The sequence below is a fragment of the Papio anubis genome, chromosome 5 (genome assembly GCF_008728515.1).
Source record: "Papio anubis isolate 15944 chromosome 5, Panubis1.0, whole genome shotgun sequence".
Taxonomy (NCBI): Eukaryota; Metazoa; Chordata; class Mammalia; order Primates; family Cercopithecidae; genus Papio; species Papio anubis.
The window spans coordinates 60,330,245-60,355,040 of record NC_044980.1 but is presented as its reverse complement, the minus strand read 5'-3'; the positions used below and the strand labels follow the sequence as shown (position 1 = coordinate 60,355,040).

The 24,796-nt window shown below is 36.6% G+C and overlaps 1 protein-coding gene across 6 annotated transcripts; it reads right to left on the bottom strand.

Moving 5' to 3' along the window:
- Positions 1-239: 239 nt before the first annotated feature.
- Positions 240-24,765, bottom strand: PPWD1 (peptidylprolyl isomerase domain and WD repeat containing 1). Of its 6 annotated transcripts, XM_009208501.2 has the most exons (12): positions 24,503-24,711; positions 24,183-24,231; positions 20,138-20,240; positions 18,011-18,111; positions 17,746-17,866; positions 15,209-15,656; positions 10,866-11,056; positions 8,419-8,608; positions 4,870-5,051; positions 2,715-2,796; positions 1,638-1,820; positions 240-541 (listed from the first exon to the last, which is right to left on the bottom strand). In XM_009208501.2, the coding sequence occupies exons 1-12, from the start codon at positions 24,569-24,571 to the stop codon at positions 398-400; spliced, it is 1,863 nt and encodes a 620-aa protein (XP_009206765.1). In that variant the 5' UTR covers positions 24,572-24,711; the 3' UTR covers positions 240-397. The 6 variants fall into 6 exon arrangements, with proteins under 6 accessions (XP_009206765.1, XP_003899783.1, XP_021795847.1 ...); XM_003899734.3 differs by lacking the exon at positions 24,183-24,231 and having other exon boundaries at positions 24,503-24,765; XM_017959587.3 differs by lacking the exons at positions 24,183-24,231; positions 24,503-24,711 and adding an exon at positions 21,722-22,215 and having other exon boundaries at positions 243-541.
- Positions 24,766-24,796: the final 31 nt, after the last annotated feature.

The window sequence follows — 24,796 nt, the reverse complement described above, 5'->3', positions numbered from 1 at the left end:
GTGAATGTGGTCTTGATGTCTGAAAAGATCTCACTGTATTGTGCTCACCTATTTGTGGATTGTGGTTGACAGTGAAAAGAAAACCATGTGGAAAGGGGGTGGGGGAGAGTGTCGTAATTATTTAATATTTAATTTGAGGCTCATTAGCAATTACCTATAATGAGTGCTGTTTGCCTGAGTTTAGTCCATTTCAATTTATCACCTCCCAGGATTAGAAATATTGCAAGAAAAGTCAAAGGTAATTTTTAAAAAATAGCCTTTAATAAAAAATACAAAAATATAATATTGTATCTTTGAAACATGATCTGTATATTCAGCAAGTCCTAAGCTCCCTAATGTAAAATAATCTGTTTAATATTGCATTTTTATTTGCAAGTACATTAAAACAAATCTTATTTTACTTGACAGTAATATTTATGATGCTGACATCCTCATAGGGCTTATCTGTTTTGGGATTGACTTTGACGTTGGAGATCCTCTGTACAACTTCCATTCCTTTAGTCACTCGTCCAAATACTGTGTGCTTATTATCAAGCCAAGGCTGTGTTGGAGGACAAATGGAAAATCTTGGTAAACCCCAATTTCTTTAAATTATATCCTCCGGTTGAGCAAATTAAAGAGAATTTAAGTGTGGGCTCCCCTTTAGCATATATTTAAAAAGAAGTACAATAATTTCTTAGCAATAAAAATGTAGCAGCTTTTAAGTTACTTCCAGTGTATTTAAAAAAAAAATAGAAGCATAGTATAATATTTAATTAAATATCTGCATCTTTCAGACCAAAGGGAAATGGAAGATCTTCCCTAAAGGTAAGTTACTTCACATGGCTTACAGAATTGTGGCTAAGAATTTAAAAGGTCTCTGGAGCACTCTTACCTGAACAGTCTATTCAGAAGCAGTTTGAAATAGTTTAAGCAGCACATACTTTGGCATTAGACAGATGGGAGTTCAAATGCTAGCTTGGCTACTTGACCTTTTGGCAAGTTAATCATGTCTGTTTCTTCATCTATTATTGAAAACTGGGGATACCGATACTAGAAGTACTGTGAATACTACATGAAACTATGTGCCTGGCAGATGGTAGTTATAAATATTTTTCCTTTCTTCATCACTTAGTGCTTAATTCTAAAACAAAAAGTAGGTAATTTTTATAATTTTGTGTTACTGCATAGCAATAGAGCGAGGTTACCTTAAACTGTATTTCATCAAATCTAAAATGTAATTGATTATGAGTTGTATTCTGATTTCAGAGATACTAAAATGTGGGGGAAATCGTCTCAAAATTGTGAATTCATATACTCTAATCCTTGTATTCTGAAGATGAGGAAATAGGCCCACAGAGGTGAAATAATTTATTTTAGGTTACATCATCAAGTAGAGGCAAAGTTGACATTGAAACTCAAGTATCTTGAATTGTAGTCCATTGTATTTCTTACTACAGTGGAAGTTTTGTTTTACCAAGTCTAAACTGATTAGTCACATAATTTTATATTTTCTTCTCAATCATTTTCATATTTGTATTCTGTAGATGATATAAATAATGCAGAAAATACAGAATAATGCAGCTCTTCTACTGAGTTCACTCTCTTACATCATAACCTATCAATCTCTAGTTTATAAACAATGATATTGTACTTACTGTTGGTACTACTGTTATGAAAAACTGGGATCCATTAGTATTTGATCCCGCGTTAGCCATGCTGAGTGTGTATGGTCTGTCATGTCGTAATGTTGAATGAAATTCATCTTCAAATTCTCCTCCCCATATGCTTTCTCCTCCCATACCAGTACCTGTTGGATCTCCTGTCTGAATCATGAAGCCCTTAACAGAAAGTACACAAAAACATTACACTGTCCTTTTCTATATACGTATACTTTGAAGTTTTATTTCTGCCAAGAGTGCTATGTATTCAGTGTAATATTAACTGTCACTATAAAGTGATTTGATTAAACCCTTACACTTAAATTTGGATGATGTACTTTCATTGCTCAACTACCACCTTGATTGAAAGGTCCTCTTCTCATTTATAGACATGTTCTATCTTTCCCAATAACCTAAATAAAGCCAGTTAATACTATAAATTTTAGGATCTGTATGTTATTTTATGGTTTATATAATTGCCCTCCTCTTCTCCCTCTCCCTTTCCTGAAATACTCTGGATTTCCTGGAAAGCCTTTTCACTAATTCCTTTAGGACCCTGAGATCTGACTTTCCATCCTGCCATTTCTGACCTGCCAGAAACCAAGCACTGTATCACTGTCCCATCCACTTTATGGAAAGCTGCTCAACAAAATCCAGGGGCTGAGTTCTCTCTCCTCCTCTGGTATATTACAGGTTCTCACAGATCAGATGGCACTGTGGCTCCTCTATGATTGAAAAATCGTATCTTCTAGATCTAGACCCTATCTAGCCACTACAAACATGTTACCTAGGTTACTGATGTTATCTCAGCATGACCCTTTATTCATTATCTTACCCTTTAGCTGCTGACAAAATATTGCTTCAGTGTTTCTAAACAGGTAATCATGCCACTATTCCTGTTGATTCTAGATGTTGATATTTATGACCATCCACTCCTCCTTTGGCTTCCATAGTATATTTTTCCTGTTCCTTTCCACTAAACTGGTAAGCATGAGAGAAGATTCCTTGCACTTAAATCTCTTGCTATGTAATAATATAGTATTTCTTAAATCACATGAAATTTGTGTAACTTACCTTAATTATACGGTGAAATGTATGCCCATTATAATAACCATTTCTGCTGTGAACACAGAAGTTTTCCACTGTCTTAGGGCACCTATTAAGACATATATTACCAATATGAAACCTATTCAGAGCATCTTAAAACAGTTTTCTTTGCAGTTCTGCTTCCTAATGATGTTCTATGTCTTCTGAATGTTTCAGAAGGACAGTTTTTTTTTTTTTTTTTTATAACCTCTAATCTCAGGACAAGCATGGAGGGGTATGTAAGTAGTATATTCTTATTGTTTAACTTAGTTATCTTTAGAACATGACTGCTTAACTAATATTTGAGTTTGACAGTACTAAGATTTCAAGGTCATTTAGCAGTTAAGAAAAATACAGCTGGCCAGGTGCGGTGGCTCACGCCTGTAATCCCAGCACTTTGGGAGGCCGAGATGGGCGGATCATGAAGTCAGGAGATCCAGATCATCCTGACTAACACAGTGAAAACCCCATCTCTATTAAAAATACAAAAAATTAGCTGGGCGTGGTGGCGGGCGCCTGTAGTCCCAGCTACTTGGGAGGCTGAGGCAGGAGAATGGCGTGAACCCAGGAAGCGGAGCTTGCAGTGAGCCGAGATCGCGCCACTGTACTCCAGCCTGGGCGACAAAGCGAGACTCCATCTCAAAAAAAAAGAAAAGAAAAGAAAAAAAAAACAATACAGCCACAACACCTTAAAAATATGTTTTTTCTTAAGAGATAGGGTCTCACTATATTGCCTAGGCTGATCTTGACCTTCTGGGCTCAAGAGATCCTCCTGCCTCAGCCTCCTAAAGTGCTGGGATTACAGGCCTGAGTCACTGCACCTGGCCCAACATCTTAAGTTAGTTTACTCCATATAGTATTATAGGTCTGCATGTAGTAGTACAGGTTAAGTTCCTGGGAAAGGTCATTTTCTTACAATGACATATTCTTGGCCAAAACCTTAATCATAGAAATGACATCTAAATTCATTCAACTTTAAATGACAGTCTCACTCAGAGTATGAAGCTTTCTCAATAATATTAACTGATATTATGCAATTATTTCATATGGTCCATTACTATGTAATACTTCTAAGAGCTGGAAATGGATGAACCAAGAGAATCTTATACCCAAGTACATCAGCAAACAAGGTCGAAGAGCACATGGGTTTTGAGCACTTAAACTGAGTGTCCAAGATTTGAGAACTGCCTAGTTATTTGTTGAGTACCAAGATATGGTACAAAACATTCATATTCAAAATATTAATAACTTTTAAGTAAAAGTGTTGTAAAAGATGTCATTTTTTGGGTCAAGAATGGCCCGAAATACTCTACTGTATTTGACATTGTATGTTAATTTTAAAATCTTTTAAACTGTCCAGAAAACCGTTCACCTTTTTTTCAATTGAAGTCCTTACGGTTTTGTTGTAATTTGTTTTTGTAGAAACAGAGTCTCACTCTGTTGCCCAGGTTGGAGTGCAGTGGTGTGACCATAGCTAATTGCAGCCTCAAACTCCTGGGCTCAAGACATCTTTTGACCTCAGCCTCTAGCAGAGTCAGGAATATAGGTGCGTGCCACCATGCCCAGCTAATAAAAAAAAAAATTTTTTAGGAGACAGGATCTTGCCATATTGCTTGGGCTAGTCTCAAACTGCTGGCCTCCACTGATCTTCCTGTCTCAACCTCCTGAATAGCTGGGATTACAAGTGCGTGCCACTGCACCCAGCTTATAGTTCACTTTTAAAACACAGAGCTATTGAAACTATAAAGAGATAGGTATCTAGCAACTGTTCGTAAGGAAACATAATTATCCTTCTCTTAAGGATTTGCTTTGAGAGGAAAGCAAAGCAATCCATAAAACCTAGAGTTTGTGCTGTTAGAGATGTGCTGTTAACACATTTGTATATCACTTTACAGTTTACACTCAGCACTTTCATAGCCAATATATTTTGTCTTCATAATGAACCTATGAAGTATATATATATAAAAATTTTTCATTTTCTACCATAACACTTATCAGAAAGATCAGGAATAGATGTTTTTTATCAAACATTTCTTCAAAATTCCTTAAGTCAAAGTAACGGGAATTTTAAGTTGCATGGTTTCTTCAGATATACACATTTACATTCTTAATTACGTAAGCCAATACAAACAGTTATACATACTCAACAGGAAAAAGTTTGGTGTGAATGTCTCCCATGCTGGTGTGGATAATGGCACTATCCGAAACTCGTTTAGGTCCTTCAGCTTGAGTAGCTGCCATGACTTCTTCTTTAGAAGGCTTCTCATTAAAAACATCTCGATCAGAATCTGCACTTTTTGTATCTTCTGGTTCTCGTTTGGTAAACTCGAGGAGGAAAGTAAAAAGTGAGTGAGCAAATTAAAGTTTTCATCTGGTAAAAATTTTATGAACAATAGAATTTCTAATTAAGTACTTAAGAAATGTAAGAATTCACATCAGAATCCTTATTTCAGGAATCATTTCCCATCACAGGATGTGTCAGGCAATTAAATTATTTTTACATTGTCTAATATGAAAATGATCCACATAACATACTGAACACATTGATTTCAAATGGAATTTAATTTCTTTTGGGTAGAAATTTTCTTGGGCAAACATTTAACAAGAGTAATTGTTTCATTTGTGGTAGCTCTCAACTTATGCCTTCTAGTAAGGCCTAACGTGCCACCTGTTTATTGCTCACTTCATTATTTAGATTGTTTGGATTTGAATTCCAATTCTGCAACTTTGGGGATGTGAATTCATTTCTTCCGTCATTCATATATGATGATAACAGTACCTACCTTGCAATGAAGGTAGTTGTGAAGATTAAACAAATAGATATTAAGTCCTTGGAGAACAGTACCTAATACATAGAGGGTACTATATACATATTAACAGTTGTTATTACTACTATGAGCAGGACCTCATGCTAGGTAGAAAAAGGATTCACAAAAATGAATCAGTAATGGATCCTTAATTTTTTTTTCCCCGCAGTCCCACCTGACCTATCTAAACCCTGAAGCATAGGAGAAAGAATGAAAATTTTCAGTGAAGTTGTAGACATCTCAGATCCTCGGGGTCTAGGAAGAATTGAGAAAAACCTTTCAGTTGTTCAAACTCTGGACTTCTCAAGGCCTGTTTATTTTCCTTTAAGTAGAAATGCTCTCTCCTGAGCAACCTCTATCTGATGTCAACTTAATTATGGGAACGTAAAGCTAGTGCCTCCATCTTGCCTAATGTCATTCCTTGATCTGCTTGGATAGATTCCAAATAAACAACCAAGTTAGGATGCTATCACCTTAACATCCTATTCTCTAGTTTTCAAAGGAATGGCATGTCTGTTGTACTATTTGTTTATATGAATTTTTTTTAAGTTATGATTTAGCTCATATATGGATTTGTAAAATTATACTTTTATTTCATGATGTTGGATCTGAAAAATGGGACACAAAATTCATATATATGCATACCATTTCAGTTTTGCTTAAGAATATGTACTAGTAAGACTCAAAGAAAATTCATAACAATATTAGCTGTATAAAGCTACAGTGAATGACCATTTTGTTTCTCTATTTTTTCAAACTTTATAATGAATATATACATTTTAATCAACATACAAGTAAACTTGGAAAAGAAAAAATACAACAAAGTTTTTTGAATAAAGTGGATGGAAAATTAGTATATATGTTTTTCGTGTATATCAAGAAGTATCTTTTTTTGCCTCTTTTTGTTTAGCAATAGGGTCTTGCTCTGTCACCCAGGCTGAAGTGTAGTGGTGTGATCATAGCTCCCTGCAACCTTGAATTCCTCGGCTCAAGAGATCCTACCACCTCAGCTTCCAGCATAGCTGAGACCACATGTGCACACCACCGTGCCTGGTTAGCTTCTTAAATTTTTTGTAGAGATGAGATCTTGCTATGTAGCCCAGGCAGCTCTTGGTCCTGGGCTCAAGTGATTTGCCTGCTTTGGCCTCCCAAAGTGCTGGATTTACAGGGTAAGTCACCATTCCTGGCCAAGAATTATCTTTTATGGGTAATTTTTACTTCATAACAAAGTTAAATTACCGGTAAAAACGATTAATTTTTTTCTTTCATATACTAATAAATTTTTAGTAACGATTTTGAAAGTTGTAAATGAAATTCTCATCTTAAAAGAATTTACCCATTTAGTTGGAAGGTTTGTTGAGGTAGAGAAACCGCTACTTCATACATTTATCAAATGCTGTTAACCTTAATAGCATTACAACAGTTTACAATATTTTGGAGGAATGAATGAATATATTATAATGTGTTAGTCATTTTCTTAACTTTCTGGATTTAACAGTGAAAAAGACATAGTGCCTGTATTTATGGATTTTATCTTCAGAAGAAGAGCACAGCGTCAGAGACAAAAGAAATAATCGATGTTCACACAAAAAGTGTGACACATCATATGACGGGGAAGCAAAGGAGAAACATAAGCAGGCACACCTAACTCAGACTTAATGTTAAAAAGGGCTTCTAGGCTGGGTACGGTGGCTCACGCCCGTAATTCCAGCACTTACGGAGGCTGAGTCAGGTGGATCACCAGAGGTCAAGAGTTCAAGAACAGCCTGGCCAACATGGTGAAACCCTGTCACTACTGAAAATACAAAAATTAGCTGGGTGTAGTGGCATGTACCTGTAATCCCAGCTACCCAGGAGGCTGAGGCAGGCGAATCGCTGGAACCCAGGAGGCAGAGGCTGCAGTGAGCCAAAGTCACGTCACTGCACTCCAGCCTGGGCAACAGAACAAGATACCATCTCCAAAACAAAAAAAACAAAAAAAACGGGGGCTTCCAAACTGAGACTTGAAGAATGAGTTAGGAGTTGGAGAGAAGTGTATGGCTGGCAGAATGAATAGCCTGTGCAAAGGCCCAGAGTTTAAAAAGCACACTCAACTACTGTGAATAAGTTCAGTATGGTTGCTGTAGCAAATGAATGAAAAATGAAGAAAGATAAAGCTATAAAAGTGAGGAGGGCCAGCCAGCATAGATAGCTGGGGCACCATTGAAGGGCATTAGGCAGAAAATAAGAGTCACGTTTGGGTTTTAAAAAGTTCTCTGATTGCAATGTGAAGGATAGAATGCAAGGGCAGAGATCTCTATACTTCTGATTTTCCTGCTTGGATGAACAAATAAAATTGTGCTATATGGCGTAGTAGTTTGATTTTAACTATCTCAGTCTTAGTTAACATGCAAAGTATTTTTAGTTCTTCAGAGAAAAAAAAAAAATTCCACAGGAATATATAATTCCAAGGCAGCACCATTAAAATAAAAGTCAAAAGGTAAAAAAGGAAATACATTTGAAGGAAGCTGTGCTAATTTGGGGGAGATAAATTTCAAGAGTAAAGGCTAAAAAATAAAACTAAAAAGAAATTTTAAAATCCCACAGTGAAACTATTTTGGATGTAATTATGACTATAACCACTAACTTCCTACCATCTTAAACAACACAAACAGTTGTGGAAGCGAGGTTGAAAAATGTTCAAAACATGATGGAAAACAGTACAGAAATACTTAAAATCAACTCCTAGTTTAAAATTCTACAATATTAATATAAGATTGTATTCTAGTTGTTTAGGAAGTCTGCTGTTAGTGCCAACATTCTCTTCAGTTGAAGGTACAAACAAAGAAAAGTCAAACCAAACTAGAAGGAACATTATGGTCTAATCTCCTAGTACTTATACATACCATATAAAATCTATTCTTTTTGAATGATGTACAGACTATTGTTGGGTCAGCTTGAATATTCTGAAGAACAGGATTTTCAGAAGCTTTCATCTCTATAGTAGTTGCAGCACGATGCTTTTTGGCTATCCCCTGGAACAAAGCCAATTGCATCACTCTAATATTTTCTTGTTTGCCTAAAATCCGCACACACCTAAAAATATAACAATGTTTTTTATACAACAAAATAACCGAAGTTAATTCCAATTATGACAACTTTACAGATAAAAGCTGGGAATCAACTATCTTATCTAAGTACAACATAACTTGTGGAAGTTTTTAAAAAGTGTTTCTCTACCCCCCAAAAGCTATCAATTGAAACTGGTAGGCAGCTATAATTTTCAGGTTAAAAAATAGAAATGAGGCCAGGCATGATGGCTCACACCTGTAATCCCAGCACTTTGGGAGGCCGAGGCAAGCAGATCACTTGAGGTCAGGAGTTTGAGACTAGCCTGGCCAACGTGGTGAAACCCCGTCTCCATTAAAAATACAAGAAATTGGCCAGGCATGGTGTTAGGCACCTGTAATCCCAACTACTAGGGAGGCTGAGACACGAGAATTGCTTGAACTCAGGAGGCAGAGGTTGTAGTAAGCCGAGATCGTGCCACTGCACTCCAGCCTGGGTGACAGAACAAGACTCTGTCTCAATAAAAAATAACAACAACAAAACCAATCAAGGGAATGAAAAGTCACAGACTAGGAGAACAGCTCATAAAGGACTGTTATCCAAAATATATAAAGAACTCTAAAAAAAAAAATCTATACATACAAAGAACTCTTAAAACACATTAAGAACACAACCCAATTACAAAATGTCCCAAGGACCTTCACATATACTTCATCAAAGAGATATACAGATGGTAAATAAGCATATGAAAAGATATTCCACCTCATATGTTGCCAGGGAAATCCATACTAAAACAAGATACCACTACACATCTATTAAAATGGCCCAAATCTGGAACACTGACTACCAAATGGTGGCACAGATGTGGAGTGACAGGAACACTCATTCATTGCTGGTGGGAATGCAAAAGAGTACAGCCACTTCTAAAGGCAGTTTGGCTGTTTCTTACAAAACTAAACATTCCGTTATCATATGATCCAACAATTGTGCTCCTTGATATTTACCAAAAGGAGCTGAAATGACTACACAAACACTTGTATGCAGATGTTTATAGCAGCTTTTACACATATCTGCCAAAACTCGGAAGCAACCAAGATGTCTATAAGTAGGTGAATGGATAAACTGGGTACATCCAGACAATGGAGTATTATTCAGTGCTAAAAAGAAATGAGCTATCAAGCTGTGGAAAGGCATGGAAGAACCTTAAATGCATATTACTGAAAGAAGCCAATCTGGACAGACTATATACTATATGATTCTAGCTATGTCACATTCTGGAAGAGGCAAAACTATGGAGATGGTGAAAAGATCAGTGGTTGAACAGTCAGAGCAGAGGATTTTGAAGGCAGTAAAACTACTCTGTATGATAGTATAATGGTGGATACTTTTATATACATTTCTCCAAACCTACACAATATACAACACCAAGGGTGAACCCTAATGTAAACTATGGACTCTGGGTGATAATGATGTGTCAACGTAGGTTCATCAATGGTAACAAATGTACCACTCTGGTGGGGGATGTTGATAACGGGGAGGCTATGTATGTGTTCGGGCAGAGGGTACATGGGAAATCTCTGTATCTTCCTCTTAATTTTGCTGTGAACCTAAAACTGTTCAAAAAAGTAAGGTCTATTAAAAATAATCAGTCATTTGTTTATACAGTTTTAACCTATTCTTATTAAAATTCCATGTCTGTTAACTGTTCTGCAAAACTTCAAAGATTTTGTATTGCCAAGAACTACAATATAAATATGTTCATACATGGAAATGTACAGCACATTTTTTTCTCCTTAAAATATTAAGTTCTGTTCATTTACATTCAGTGAGAGTATCTGTAGCTATTCTGTACTAAGACCAAATGGACTGTTTTCACAAAAAAGGCTTACTGTGGTTTCATGCATTTTTAACTTTTGATTTTATGTCTAGCAGGATGTAATGCTGAATTCTGTGGTTAAAATCTTTGGCAACATTTAACATGAACCAGGCTAATTTAAATCAATAAGCAAAAGACAGACAAACTTGTTAAAAAAAACACACAACAACTTGAAACTATGCATATCTTCTTTCCATTTCTTTTACAAACATGAGTGGAAACTTCTACATAAGAATATAAACAACCAACAGACCACAGAAAAATCCAGTCAAAACATTTGGTTAAGTTTAGATATTTGGGGCCATTCCACTTGTCTTGGAACAAACAATACTCCCACTGTTCCCATGATGGAGGAAATGGTCCCCCACAAACACATTTTTATAAAAAATACCTCATATTAAAGCTTACCGGTTTGTCTCTACATTTATAACTTTAATGCCCAGCATTGTTCCATACAGCACGAAGTGTCCAGTTTCATCAAAAACTATATTAATTAATCTTACAGCATCAACCTTCTCCAACTCACGTTCTACAGCCATTCGTCGGCCAAATTCCATGTCTGGTAACTGCTGCCTCATCTGTTGCAGTTCAGTAAACATCTAAGAAATAAACCATTTAGTAACAAAATCTCTATATACCTATATCTGTATCAACCCATCTATCTATATATGCAATGAGAATTTAAATAGAAGCAGAATACATATTAAGAGCCACTAACCGTTTGTACTTCTTAAGAGGGATTCTAAACAGTATGAAATAGACATTAGTAAGTGCAATCACTAAAAAATAGTATTTCAGGCCGTGGTGGCTTATGCCTCTAATCCCAGCACTTTGGGAGGCCAAGGCAGGTGGATCACCTGAGGTCATTTCAAGAACAGCCTGGCCAACATGGTGAAACCCCATCTCTACTAAAAATGTAAAAACTTAGCTGGGCATGGTGATGTGTGCCTGTAATCCCAGCTACTCGGGAGGCTGGAGCAAGAGAATCGCTTGAACCTAGGAGACGGACGCTGCAGTGATCCGAAATCGCGCCACTGCACCCCGGCCTGGGTGACAGAGTGAAACTCTGTCTCAAAAAAAAAAAAAAAAAAAAATCGTATTTCAAAATGGTAACTGGTTCTTCTAATTTAAAACAAAACTCAGTTGGTTAATATAACTACTGGTTTCTCTACAGAATACATCTGCTGCCTTTTAAAAGTCACAGAGTAGCACTTTCCAATGAAATATAATGCAAGCCATATATGTAATTTTAAAGTGTCTAGTAGTTACATTAAATAAAAGAAACCGATGAATTTCATTTTAATGTTTGATTAAACTCAAAATATCCAGAATATCATCTCAACATTAACAATATAAAAAATTGGGATAGATTACATTCTTTTAAAAAAATATTAAGTCTTTGAAATCTTGTATTTACACTTTCAGCATATCTCAGTTTGGACTAGCCATCTCTCAAGAGCTCAGTAGACACATGGCTAGTAACTATTTATATTGGATAATGCAGCTATAGACTATGAGGTCCTTGTGCAAGGTTATGTGCCTGACATATAACAAGCTCTCGATTTTTGCTGAATGAATTCATCTCACTAATTTATAACAAATTCATGATATTTCAGAAAATGTTTCAAGTTATTTTGACACAGGGCAGTGAGATTACCATTAGGTACATGTGGTTTAGTAGACATGACTATTTCTATGAGTGTCCTTTAGAGTTTGGAAAATTGGTTTACTTTTGATATTACACAAATTTCAAGATAGGCATCACATCTCTAACTGTATGAACATATTATGAACCTTCCAAAAGAAGATAATGATCTTTATATTGTTTTCTACACAATCTGGGCATCAAACAGCAGCATTCAAAAATAGCTCTCCATTGTAGATGAAAATAAGCCAGACTTCTGTCCCATCTAATTCTATCCTTATTTCCTGATTACATCAACCAAAATCTTGTGTTTTCTAGATAAGGTTAGAACAATATACAAAACTCAAAGAATCAAAAAGAGGTACGTGTGTTAGGGTATAAGCACAAGGTCAAGGTCTTACAGAACAGTTAGAAAGCCTAGTTGTTAGGTTTTTTTGTCTCTAGTCTCAAAGACAGAGAGACTGATACATATTACGCTGCTTATTTATGTGCCAGGAATAGCCTAGGATGCTGGACTACACATTTTGTAGGGAAGGGCCAATGATCATTTCTGCTGGAGAGAAGACTCAGTTTTCAAGGCATAAGGTCTGTAAGTGGTCATCTGTCCATATGTAAGTATTCCATAAATGTTATCCAACCTGGTAAGTATCTGATCAGAATCTTTTTAGAGTGTTCTAGACTTCACAGCAGGGCTTATGTGATACGCCAACTGAACAGCCATATACAGTGACCCTGGTTAATAAATACTAAAAGATAACTCACACCATCCCATTCAATTGCTTTTCTGTTAAAGTAGGATTCTGATTGGTTAGAAACTACCCTCCTCCACTACCACCTCCTTGAGACTCCAGTCATTTACTAGTCACTAGCACTGTAAGTAATTTAACTGATGGTTGGCTTTTTTGGCAAGCTCTCATTCTGAATCTCCACTTCTGTCTTAAGTTCTACTACTGACTTCTTGTCACCTCAGGCCAATCATTTAAACAAATGTTGAAGACAACAATGAGCAAATAGAGTGAACTGAGCAGCTCAGAGTATGTGTGTTAAGAAACTTGTGTCCAGAGACTAGATTCTGAATATTCCTTTGCCTAAGGGATCTTGGACGAGCTGCAAGTTAATAGAGTTTTAAAATTTTATTTAAATTGCAAGTTATATTTAGTTATCTGCCACCATTAAAGAAAGTATTACCAATAAATGTTTCTCCTTAAAAGCAGAGTGGAAAGCTCTCTTCTTCCAACAAGAAAATGTGTCATGAGGATAATTTGGCTGGCAAACAGATCTTCACATTTGTCTGGAATTATATTACTTCAGACAGACAGACAGACAACCAACTCATTTATTACCACGTGCTACCAACTCAAAAGGGCCACTAGGAAGAGTTGACAATTTATGAAGAACTTACAGCAGGGAATCCAATGCAAATTGGTCACTGCCAAGGACAAAAGAATTGACAATGTCATATAGTAAACATTGCAACAAAGGTTCAATCCGGATAGCCTCGGATTCAGAGAACCACTTGATAGCAATAGTTGCAATCACAAAAACCATTGAATTGCATCGATTAAAAACTCTTATTCCACAACTACATGCTGTAACAAATTCTCGTTAGCAGTCTAACAAGTGATGGCTAGAGTCACTCTTTCAAGATATTTGAATAACTCTGTGTGAGGTAATGTTTTTACTGTTGGAGTTAGAATCATGAGCTAAAACATCACACAGGGCTTAGTCTACTGGAGGTGATACACATTAATCAAATAATATGACCATATCAAATGCTCTAAAAGAAAGAGTGAGCTATAGTCACATTAAAAAAAACCTCTGCTGGCTTGGCACAGTGGCTCACGTCTGTAATCCCAGCACTTTGGGAAGCCAAGGCAGGCAGATCACTTGAGGCCAGGAGTTCAAGACCAGCCTGGCTAACATGGTGAAACCCATCTCTACTGAAAAAAAAAAAAAAAATTAGCTGGGCGTGGTGGCACGCGCCTGTAGTCCCAGCTACTTGGGAAGCTAAGACAGAAGAATCGCTTGAACAGAGGGCGGAGGCTGCAATGAGCTGGATCATGCCACTGCACTTGAGTGCGACTCTTATCTCAGAAAATAATTAAGAAAAAGAAAACAAAACAAAAATAACCCAAACTATGCAAGACAGGATGAACAGTCAAAGCCTCCCAGGGGAAGTGAGTCTTCATTTGAAATTTGAAGTACCAGTTCAATAGGTAACGGAGGAATATGAGGAGGGAGGGAGGGCCTCACTCCAAGTGGAGGAAACAACTTATAAAAAGGTCCTGTGGTGGGACGCATGTTCAAGAAATAAAAAGAAGGCCCAAATGGCAGAATAAGAGGCAGGGAGAACAGTGACTTATGGTTTCACAACATGGTAAGCCATGACCTCTGGTCTTGATCCCAAGAACTGAAGGAATTAACTGAAAAGTTCTGGGCAAAGGAATGACATAACCAGATATATGCTTTTAAAAGATGGCCCTGGGTGCAGAGTGGATATTAGGAAGAAGCCAGAATAAATACAGGTAGTAGGCCATGCAATAGATCAGGCAAAAGAGCATGAACTATGGTGACAGCTGTGCTGAAAAGAAATTGGTGTATTTATATTTAGAAAGCAAAATTGGCATAGAAGGGTAAAAGAGTTAAGGATAACTCTTAGATTTCTGGTTTGAGCAACTAGATGGATACTGGCACCATTTACGAAGACAGGAAAAGAAAGAGATAGCACCAGGTTTGCTTGTAATAGAAGGCTAGAGAAGTAAATTTAGAAGTAGTCATATGGACAGGAGTGAATAGTGAGAAGGGGTCCTAGAATGAGTTTTGAGGATCTTAAGAGAATAGCTTGCAAACAAAACAAAATTGTAAAAAACAAAATAACCACAAAAATAAGACAATAACTGACTTGGAAAACGCACATCATAAACCCCTAGAGAAGAGAGTTTCAAAGAGCAACACTACAAGACAGAAACAGTTGAATATCTTTAATGTGCTAAGAAAAAAAATAACTGTCTACCTAAATGTCTATGTGTAGAAAAAAGATCTTTCAAGAAAAGGCATAAAATAAAGCATTTTTAGAAAAGTATGGTTAAATTTAAATTACACTTACGCTTAGTGATTCATCAAAGACTCTCATGAGTTTTCCAGTTAAAAACCTGAAAATTCTAACTTTTCTATCAGAACCAATAGTAGCTATTTTCTTCCCATCCGGTGAAAAACATATGCTGGTTGGATAAGCCTTACACTTGGCAAATTCATATAAATCAGTGTCAGTTTTATATTCCCAGTTCACATTTTTGGGGAATTTATATTCATGAGGAGGCCCAGTCCAGTATTCAATCATCCCAGATTTGTCAGAAGACACTACTGCTTTGAAAACTGGGTTTAGCCGTATCTGAGTAAGAGGTGATGTATGGAGTTTGTCAAAAATATGAAGTGGCTGGTTATCTCCTCGGCCATCATAAATGAAAATTTTTCCCGTACTCTTTTCAGAAGCAGCAACTGAAGAAATTGCATCCCCTGGGCAATAGATCCACTCACACTGTCCAGGAAAATAGCTAAAATCGTAAAGAATTGAAAGGGGGGGAAAAAAAAGGTCAGCACAACAAGCAAGAATCCCTCCCTATCCCACTACCAAAATGTCTCGGCCAGTGATTTAGACAGTTTTGGATTCCCTGCTCAAAAGTAGCAGAGACACAGAATGGGGAGGAACAGCTAAGAATAGTTACTTTTTTTGTCTTTCTGACCTCATCAATATAATGATAATTCTGAGAATCTGTCAAAACACAAGAAGAGAACAGCATATAGCAGCACATTTATTTCTCTTGGGCAGATAAGGAAACTTAATCACATCTGGACCCTAAGACCTTCTGGGACATTGCTTTTTGGATCTCTCTACAACAGTCTATGTATACTTACTTTAAAATAGGTTAGCATGTAATAGTATACTTTATAAATCCTTTCTTGAAATATTTAAAATCAAATAATTTATTATGGCAATACTTCAAATAAAAATACTGTCCTAAAACACTCTCATTACTAACTAAATCTTGATATTAAAACTCTAAGCTTTAAACATTCTACTTGATGAATAAGGCATAAAATAATTCAGACTGATTTAATCAATTGTACTAAAACACTCAAAAATGAATGTTGTTTCCTTCAAGGTAGTGATTCTGGGAAGCGAAACTATTATTCTTTTTTTTTTTTAAACCTTCCAGTATTTCTTTATTATACTTAAAAAATAAAATCTAATTTCTTTATCTTGGGTACAAAGTCCTACAAGATCTGACTCCTGTCAACCTCACATATTCTTCTCCTCTTGCTTACTCTGCTCGACCCATATTGGCCTTCTCTCTGGTTTTTTAAATTTTTTTTAAAATTTAAGTTGTAGGGTACATGCATACAACATGCAGGTTTGTTACATATGTATACATGGCAATGACACTATTATTCTAACCATGGTGCTGATGCTCAAAACCTTCTGGACCTCTTCTTTAAGAATTTCTATCAAAGTCTGAAATATACTCTTCCAAGTATTCTCAAAGGGCAAACGTTCAATATTTGTGAATGAAAAGCTTTGAGGAAACAAACCTGGGGAGTAAGACAGATGATCAAGACAGGTAACTATGTTTGTGCCATTCTAACCATAAATAATGAGACTGATTTCCTTCAGTGGCTCATAAAGTCATAAACTGATTTTGAAGGAAATTCTAAGATTTGAAATTATTTGAATTGTGGACATAATTCAGCCCACAGTTGGAATTCCATCAGTTGGAATTTCTAGAGACAGGGTCTTCAGGAGGTAATTAAGGTTAATGAGCTCATCTGATGGGCTTGTGGCCTTACAAGAAGAAAAAAAGATCTCCCTTTCCCTCTTTCCTCTTCCTTCCTTCTTCCTCCAGACATGTGAGAACATAGGGAGAAGCAAGAAAGACAGCCCTCATCAGAAATCAAACCCTGATGGAACCTTGATCTTGGACTTTCGAGCCTCCAGAACTGTGAGAAAACAGATTTCTGTATTTAAGTCACCTAGTCTATGGTTTTTTTTTTTTTGTTATGGCATCCAAGCAGACTAAGGCAAGTCCCAAAACTTTCTGACACTGTTATGACTTTCAAGCTGACATTTATTTAGATGTGTATAAATTCAATATGTTATCTTAAAAAAGACATGCTTAAAACAAAGTATCAGTCCTAATACTGTACAATCTAACCATAGTTTTAGTATCAATATATTCCAAAGTTTAACATCACCAATAAATAGCTTTAATTCCAAAAATGTAAATAAACCTTATAGGAACTCAATTCTATATTACTGAGATAAGTAAAGCAAGGAAGTTAACCGTAAGTACCAGTAATTAGATATGACGGAGCTCCAGTAATATTACTAAGTAATGTCAATTTGGATATAAGGAATCCTTGTTATGATGCTGTTTAGAAATTTCTGTGATTGATAACAAACCAGAGCAGATGCTTCCAAACATTATAAGGGTTCACTGTATCTAACTTTCCCAAGAAAAACCCAAAGGCACATTTTTTTTTAAAGATCTGGTAATATACTATTTAGAAATAACCTATTAAATGATAAAGTCTGATTTACAAATTACTTCAATAAGTTAAAATATATATACTTTTTAAAAGACTCACCCAAGTTTCAGCATGTTGATCATGTCAAAGTTCACTACATCAAACACCTTCATTGCTTTATCATCACCCACAGAACAGAACAATGCTCCCTCAGAGCTAACTGCAATACTCTCAATAACTCCTATTTCAATAAATGAAATTAAAACATTCTAGTAAATACCAATAAAATAAATGTGCATGATTCAAAGAAAAAATTTTAAAAAATTTAAACTTTAATTAGTACAGTTTAGAAAAGAGCTACAAGAAAATGAGGTGAAATTCTTACCCAGGTGACTACGAAAATGTTTAACAAATTCAATTCCCTCTTCTATTTTTTTCCAGAACTTGACATGTCCATCATGACTGGCAGTAATAATAAAATCTGTTCTGCATATATGAAATGTTAAAAGTTAATTTCTAAAACAGATCTATGAATCACTCAGTATTCCCAAAGCAATCATTCACTAAGAATCTGACTTTTGCATAATGGGTTTTTTAAAAAAAACCTTTCTTTAAGCAGACCACTATATTACAGAACACTGTAAATTTTGAAGCTCCTTTCTGGATATCAAAACAGTTACAGCTGCACTTAGTTTAATCTCAAGAGCTAGGATCAGAATTGAAATAAAATTTGAAATTAAAATAAAAATAGTGCTCACTAAGAATCACTATACTTTGGATTCCTTATTGCTAAAATTACCCTATAGACAGTCTTTTCACAAGAAAATAAACTATTTGTCAGTAGCTGATAAGTAAATCTAAACATACTACTTTCACATACAACAAAATTCAACAAAAGTTTGTTTTATATCCTATACAAAGTATTTTGGTTACTTAAGTATCAAAAAGATTTTGTACAGAAGGATCTCTCCTATTAGGTATGTAAAAATAGAAATCATTTATGGAAACCCAGTATATGTCAGGTACTTTGTACATATTACCTTAGTAATTTTACAGCAACTCTATGTATTTTTATCATCATTTTATAAGTAAGAAATAGTTTTAAAATGTTAAATGTACTTGCCTCAGGTCCATATAGCTAGAGTGGCTTTCAATCTACCTAACCAAAAAACGTATATTCTCTGTATTACCGTCCATTGCCGTGGGTTAAAAAAACAAAACAAAAATATTTGAGAAGAGAGCGACAGCAATGCTAGTATCTATATGTTGTTCAACACACTGAGAACTTGAGACTAGAAAAGGTGCTAATATTTGGTCAGAATTATCCTATTTTTCATGAAATATAAATATTTTATTTAGATTTATATATGAAATTAAATTTGTCTTCAAGCCATCAAGAATAGACTGATCTACAAAAGCATAAAGTAATCCACGTACTTCCCATAGTCACTGCTAGTATCATCCAAGCCACCATATCTCATCCAGATTTCTATATCAGCTTCCTAACTTCTCTCCCTGTATCCATTCTTGACCTGTTTGAATCCATTCATCTCACCACAGCCAGGGTGGTCCTTTAATAAAAATAAATCTGATGTTACTCTCCTGCTCACAGGTTCAAAACCCGTACAAGAAATAAAAAGTCTTCTAGGATTTAACCCTTGCCTTTTAAATAGCAGCCTAATATGCTATTTAACCTCTCTAAACTTCAGTTTCCTCATCTCTAAAATGAAGAGCATGTACTAACTCACAAGATTATTCTTATGATAAATAAAAAAATTTATGAAAAAGCCTTAACTTGACAGACCAAAAAAGAAAAAGCCTTAGCACAGTATCTGGGACATATTATGAGCTCAACAAATGGTATAATATTACTACAGTTTGAGTATCCCTTATCCAAAATGCATCAGACCAGAATTGTTTTGGAGTTTCAATTTTTCAGATTTTAGAATATTTACATTATACTTGCTGGTTGAACATCCCTAATCAGAAAATCTCAAACGCTCCAAAGAGCATTTCCTTTGAGCATCATGTCAGCACTCAAAAAGTATTGGATTTTGGAGCATTTTAGATTTTGGGTGCTCAACCTGTACTATTATTATCCTTTTCCAAGATCCTACTCATCTGTTTTGAAGGTCCTTTGCTATTCTTAGGGTATCTTAGCCCACATTTTCTCCACTAGTACCAAAGAGGCCAGGTACCAATTATTCGTATCTTAACTAATGTACCCTCTTCTTCAGGGAAGCTCAGACACTACCTGGTTCATTCCCCTCTTGGCATTTATCTCCAAAGACATACATATAAACTAAGGAGTTCTGTCTTAGAGAATTCATTATTTGTATGATATAGGAAAGAACATGTAGGACTTTATTTCAGAACTAATGAAATTAAACAAAAATCTATAAAATTTTAAAATTACCTCTATAAATCTACCTCAAAATTGAAGCTTTTTTTTTTTTTTTTTTTTTTTTAAATAAACTTCTCAGAACAAAGTAAAAAAATGTGATAGACTTACTTGGTGCATACCACATGGGTGATAACATCTCTATGCATGTAACTGCGCTCATACATGGATGCACTGGGGAGATTATCAAGATAGACTCTTTCAAACTCTAAGACTGAAGAAAAAAAAGTAAAGTATAAAATATAGTTTTAACAAATAAACCAAATACTATCTTGTATTTTATTTAAAATTGTCTACACTCTACTTAGTATTTTCTCCTAGATTTTAATTTTTCTCAATTCACAATTAAAAAATCCAGTATTTTATGTCAGTTTTAACGTCTATTATTTCAGAGCACTGAAGAGCACCATGATTTAGTGAGTTACAAGAGGTTCCCAGGTATTATATACATGCTAACTGTCCCCAGGACTTAAGAAATGAGTGGTTCTGGCTTAATGTGAATGTTCTATTAAAAAGAAAAGGATGGGCGCAGTGGCTCACGCCTGTAATCCCAGCACTTTGGGAGGCCGAGACGGGCGGATCATGAGGTCAGGAGATCGAGACCATCCTGGTCAACGCAGTGAAACCCCGTCGCTACTAAAAATACAAAAAAAAAAAAAAATTAGCCAGGCATGGTGGCGGGCGCCTATAGTCCCAGCTACATGGGAGGCTGAGGCAGGAGAATGGTGTCAACCCAGGGGGCGGAGCTTGCAGTGAGCTGAGATCCTGCCCCTGCACTCCAGCCTGGGCGACAGAGCGAGACTCCGTCTCAAAAAAAAAAAAGAAAAGAGAAAAAAAACTTAAAAAGTTTCATGAAAATATCACAACCATCTTCCTGACATTGCAGATATAATTTAGTGCTAACTTAAAAGAGTCCAGTGGCCATCTGTAATTTGTCTCAGTTAATATTTAAAGCACTGATTCTCTTTGAAGTTACTGACACTGTGTTTGAAACATTTAAACATGGTACAATTCTTAGATATTTACGCCTGAGAACATCCTAGGGGGTATCCAGTTGAATGTATCTCAAATTTTTTCCAAGGGCAAAACCTGGAAAAAATCCACCTGAAAGAGTAGTAATCTGAGGAATGTCAGGAAATACTGATTTACTATATGAGGTATGAACAATTTTACTAGCAAAAAAAAAAAAAAAAGAAAAGAAAGGAAGGGACGGAGGGAATGAGGGAGGGAAGGAAGGAAGGAAAGAAGAAGGGAGGGAAAGAAAGAGGAAAGGAGGGAGGGAGAGAGGGAGGAAGAAAAGGAAGGGAAGGAAGCAGAGAAGGAGGGTAGGGGAGGGGAGAATTATATGTATCCCAAATAAAATAACCCAACGATGGCCAAACGTGTCTAAAAGTTGCTAAATTAAACATGATGAGCTGTTTCAGGCTTGTGTCTGATAAACTACTTTTCCCTTCATTTTTGGGAACAGAACCCCCATTTATATATGGGCATACTGATGTCCAGCTATAACATGACCTTTCTCACTTTCCCCTGGAGTGAGGTTTAACCATATGCTAATGAGTAAAAGTGGAAATGTTTTGTCACAGGAAGTCTTGAAAAAATGTGCCCTTCTTGCTTTCCTCAATCCATACCTTGGAACTGCGATATGACTGCTGTAATCTTAATCATTCAGAGAAATAAAGATGAGGGCTGTACCTTCGTTATGTTAGGGCAGAAAGCTGGGGAGAGCCTAGGAACTTCTGGAGCCTCCACACCAATCCTGGACTGCCTGTCTTGGTACTTCCACACATAAAAGAAGTAAAGCACTATCTCTTCAACATCATTGTTATTTTGGGTTTTTCTGTAATATGTAGATAAAGTTAATCCTATCTGATTCAGATTCCTTTTTCTGTGTGATAGTTCATTTGTGGACAAATACTTATTAAGAACAAAATGTGTTCTAAGTCACATGGGCATAAAGAAGAGTAAAACACAGTTCCTGTCCTGAAGAGGCAGTTTAAAGTTCAGTGTCATATAATCATGTCTTTCTGAAAATATATACAACAGTCCAAAGTCCAAAGAACATGTTAAAGGGGGTGACTCCATTTCTAGAAAGCTGAAATTGTTAAACACTTGTCCATTTAGACAAAATTTTAAATATTTTTGTCACATTCCATGTATGTTTTTTAGTTTCAATTTTTTTCTTCAAACTGAATACACTATTGGCAGTCTTTTTTTTTTTGAGACGGAGTCTTGCTCTCTTGCCCATGCTGAAGTACAGTGGAGCAATCTCGGCTCACTGCAACCTCTGCCTCCCGGGTTCAAGCGATTCTCCTGCCTCAGCCTCCTGAATAGCTGGGATTATAGGCGTGCGCCACCACGCCCAGCTAATTTTTTTGTATTTTTAGAAGATACGGGGTTTCACCATGTTGGTCAGGCTGGTCTCGAACTCCTGACCTGATGATCTGCCCGCCTCAGCCTCCCAAAGTGCTAGGCCTACAGGCGTCAGCCACCGCACCCGGCCAACTATCGGCTGTCTTAAAACAATAAACAACTGATTAAAGATTTTCACATCTACTAATTTATATGTCTCAGTTATATTAAGTTTATAAGTCACTTGTCTGGTAACACTAATATCAGCATTTCGATATTTCTGGATTTTTACACTTCTCCTTACTCGTTTAATTAAAGGAGAACTTGCAAAAATATTCATATGCAACAAAATAGTTAAAGACCAGCATAAACGCTTTAATATTCATTCATTAAATAAATACTTAGGCAAAACACTGTACACCAAGCAATGAACAAAAAAGGCGGGATCCTGGTTACTTGCTTACAGTCCTAGTAGTGGAGAGAAACATTCATCAATCACATGAATAAATATGTAAGTAGAAAATGCGGCAAGTGCCATAAATGAAATGGTTAGCATGGAAACATTTAATAAGAGGACCAGGAAGTAAAAATGATAATGCACTGTAAGGGTGTTGATATACAAGGTTCAAAAAAACAGCTTCTTCAAAATTTGTATACATAAAATTTGAAGGCTACCTATAAATTCAGTGTTGATAGATAACTACCTCAGAATTATGATCAAAGTACTTTAGAAATCCAGTCCAGATTGGAGAAGTCACAGGCTTCCCAGAGAAGATGATAGCTAAGTGCTAAAGGTTGACCAAAAGTCAGTTCAGTGGAAGGGGTGAGGGAAATTATTCCCGGTACAGACACCATATCTGGGTAGGAATCCAGAGGAAAAAGAGTACATGACCCATTCTCCAGTGATTTTAGAATGGCTGGAGTACAAAGTAAGGGGTTGGAAGAGGAGGATAATGGAAGACGCACTAAGAAGGTAAGGAGAGATCACATCATAAAGGGCTTTATATACCATGTGAGGGAGTTTGGGCTTTAATGAAAATAATGAGCCGGGCGCCGGTGGCCCACGCCTGTAATCCCAGCACTTCGAGAGGCCGAGGAGGGCAGATCAAGAGGTCAAGAGATCAAGACCGTCCTGGCCAGCATGGTGAAAACCCGTCTCTACTAAAAATACAAAAATTAGCTGGGGCGTAGGGGCGTGCGACTGTCGTCCCAGCTACTCGGGAGGCAGGAGAATCGCTTGAACCCGGGAGGCGGAGGTTGCGGTGAGCCGAGATAGCGTCACTGCACTCCAGCCTGGGCGACACAAAGAGACTCCATCTCAAAAAACAAAAAACAAAAAAAAAAAAAAGGAGAAAATAATGAGAAATCATTGAAGAGTTTTAAGGGAAAGTGCTAAAGTATGATTTGAGCTTAGACCACATTTAAAATGTCCTAAATACTTAAGGAAAACATTTCACAGAAAAACAAGACAAGAAAACAACAAAGAAAACTTAATCTACTCCTTTTCCTACCCTTTTATTTGATAATAATTTGTGATTATTCCTCGTTAGTGACAAAATGCTTCAGCCCATCCTACCAAGAGTATGATTTCAAAACCACAGACTTCGGGTTTTGGATGAAAACAAATCTGTGATCTAGGAAGCTTACGTGACTTTCCCTAGATATGAAAATTTATTAGTGGAAGTGTCAGAGTTGAAATTATCTTTACCTACCATGATTCGAAACAAGCACCGCCTTCCTCTCGCGCCCCAACATTAACGCATTAACACCACGCCTGAACTAAAGCCTTAAAGAGAACTAGTACCCTTTTCCATATCTAAATAAGAGTTCAAAATTCCAACTTCATGTGGCTGCTGTGGGGAGTAAATGAGAGAAGCCAAACACGTAAATATAGGAAAATGTTAGTTTTAGCATCTATCATAACAAATCAACACGTTGTACTACGCTTAAATCACTATTTCGTTAAGACATGCAAGTATGGAGTGGCTAGAAGTGAGAGGACGGCCCTCTGTTCTGAGGGCACAAAACTCCACACACCATCCCTCTTCGGATCTGGCTTGAACTCAACCCTCCCACTCGGCGAATGCAGCACTCCAATTCGTCCGGTACTATGTCTGCAGCTACCTTTCCTCTTCTTGGCCAGTGTTGCCTCCACAGGTAAAGGCCCAACCCAGCGCTCTTCGTTCTCCTCATCGTTCTCCTGGGACACCGCCACTGCTACTGCCAGCTCTCTTTCGCTGAGTTCTGTTTTTTCCGATTCCTCCGGGTCCCGACGCCTTCTCCGTCTCTGCTGAAAATCGCTACCACTTTCCGCCGCCATGTTGTTCGCCTCGCCAGAAAAAGCGCGACACACAACACGGCAACCAATCCCAAAGCAGCGGCGCAGTCTTCTGTTAGCGTCCGAGCGAGCTTCGGGAT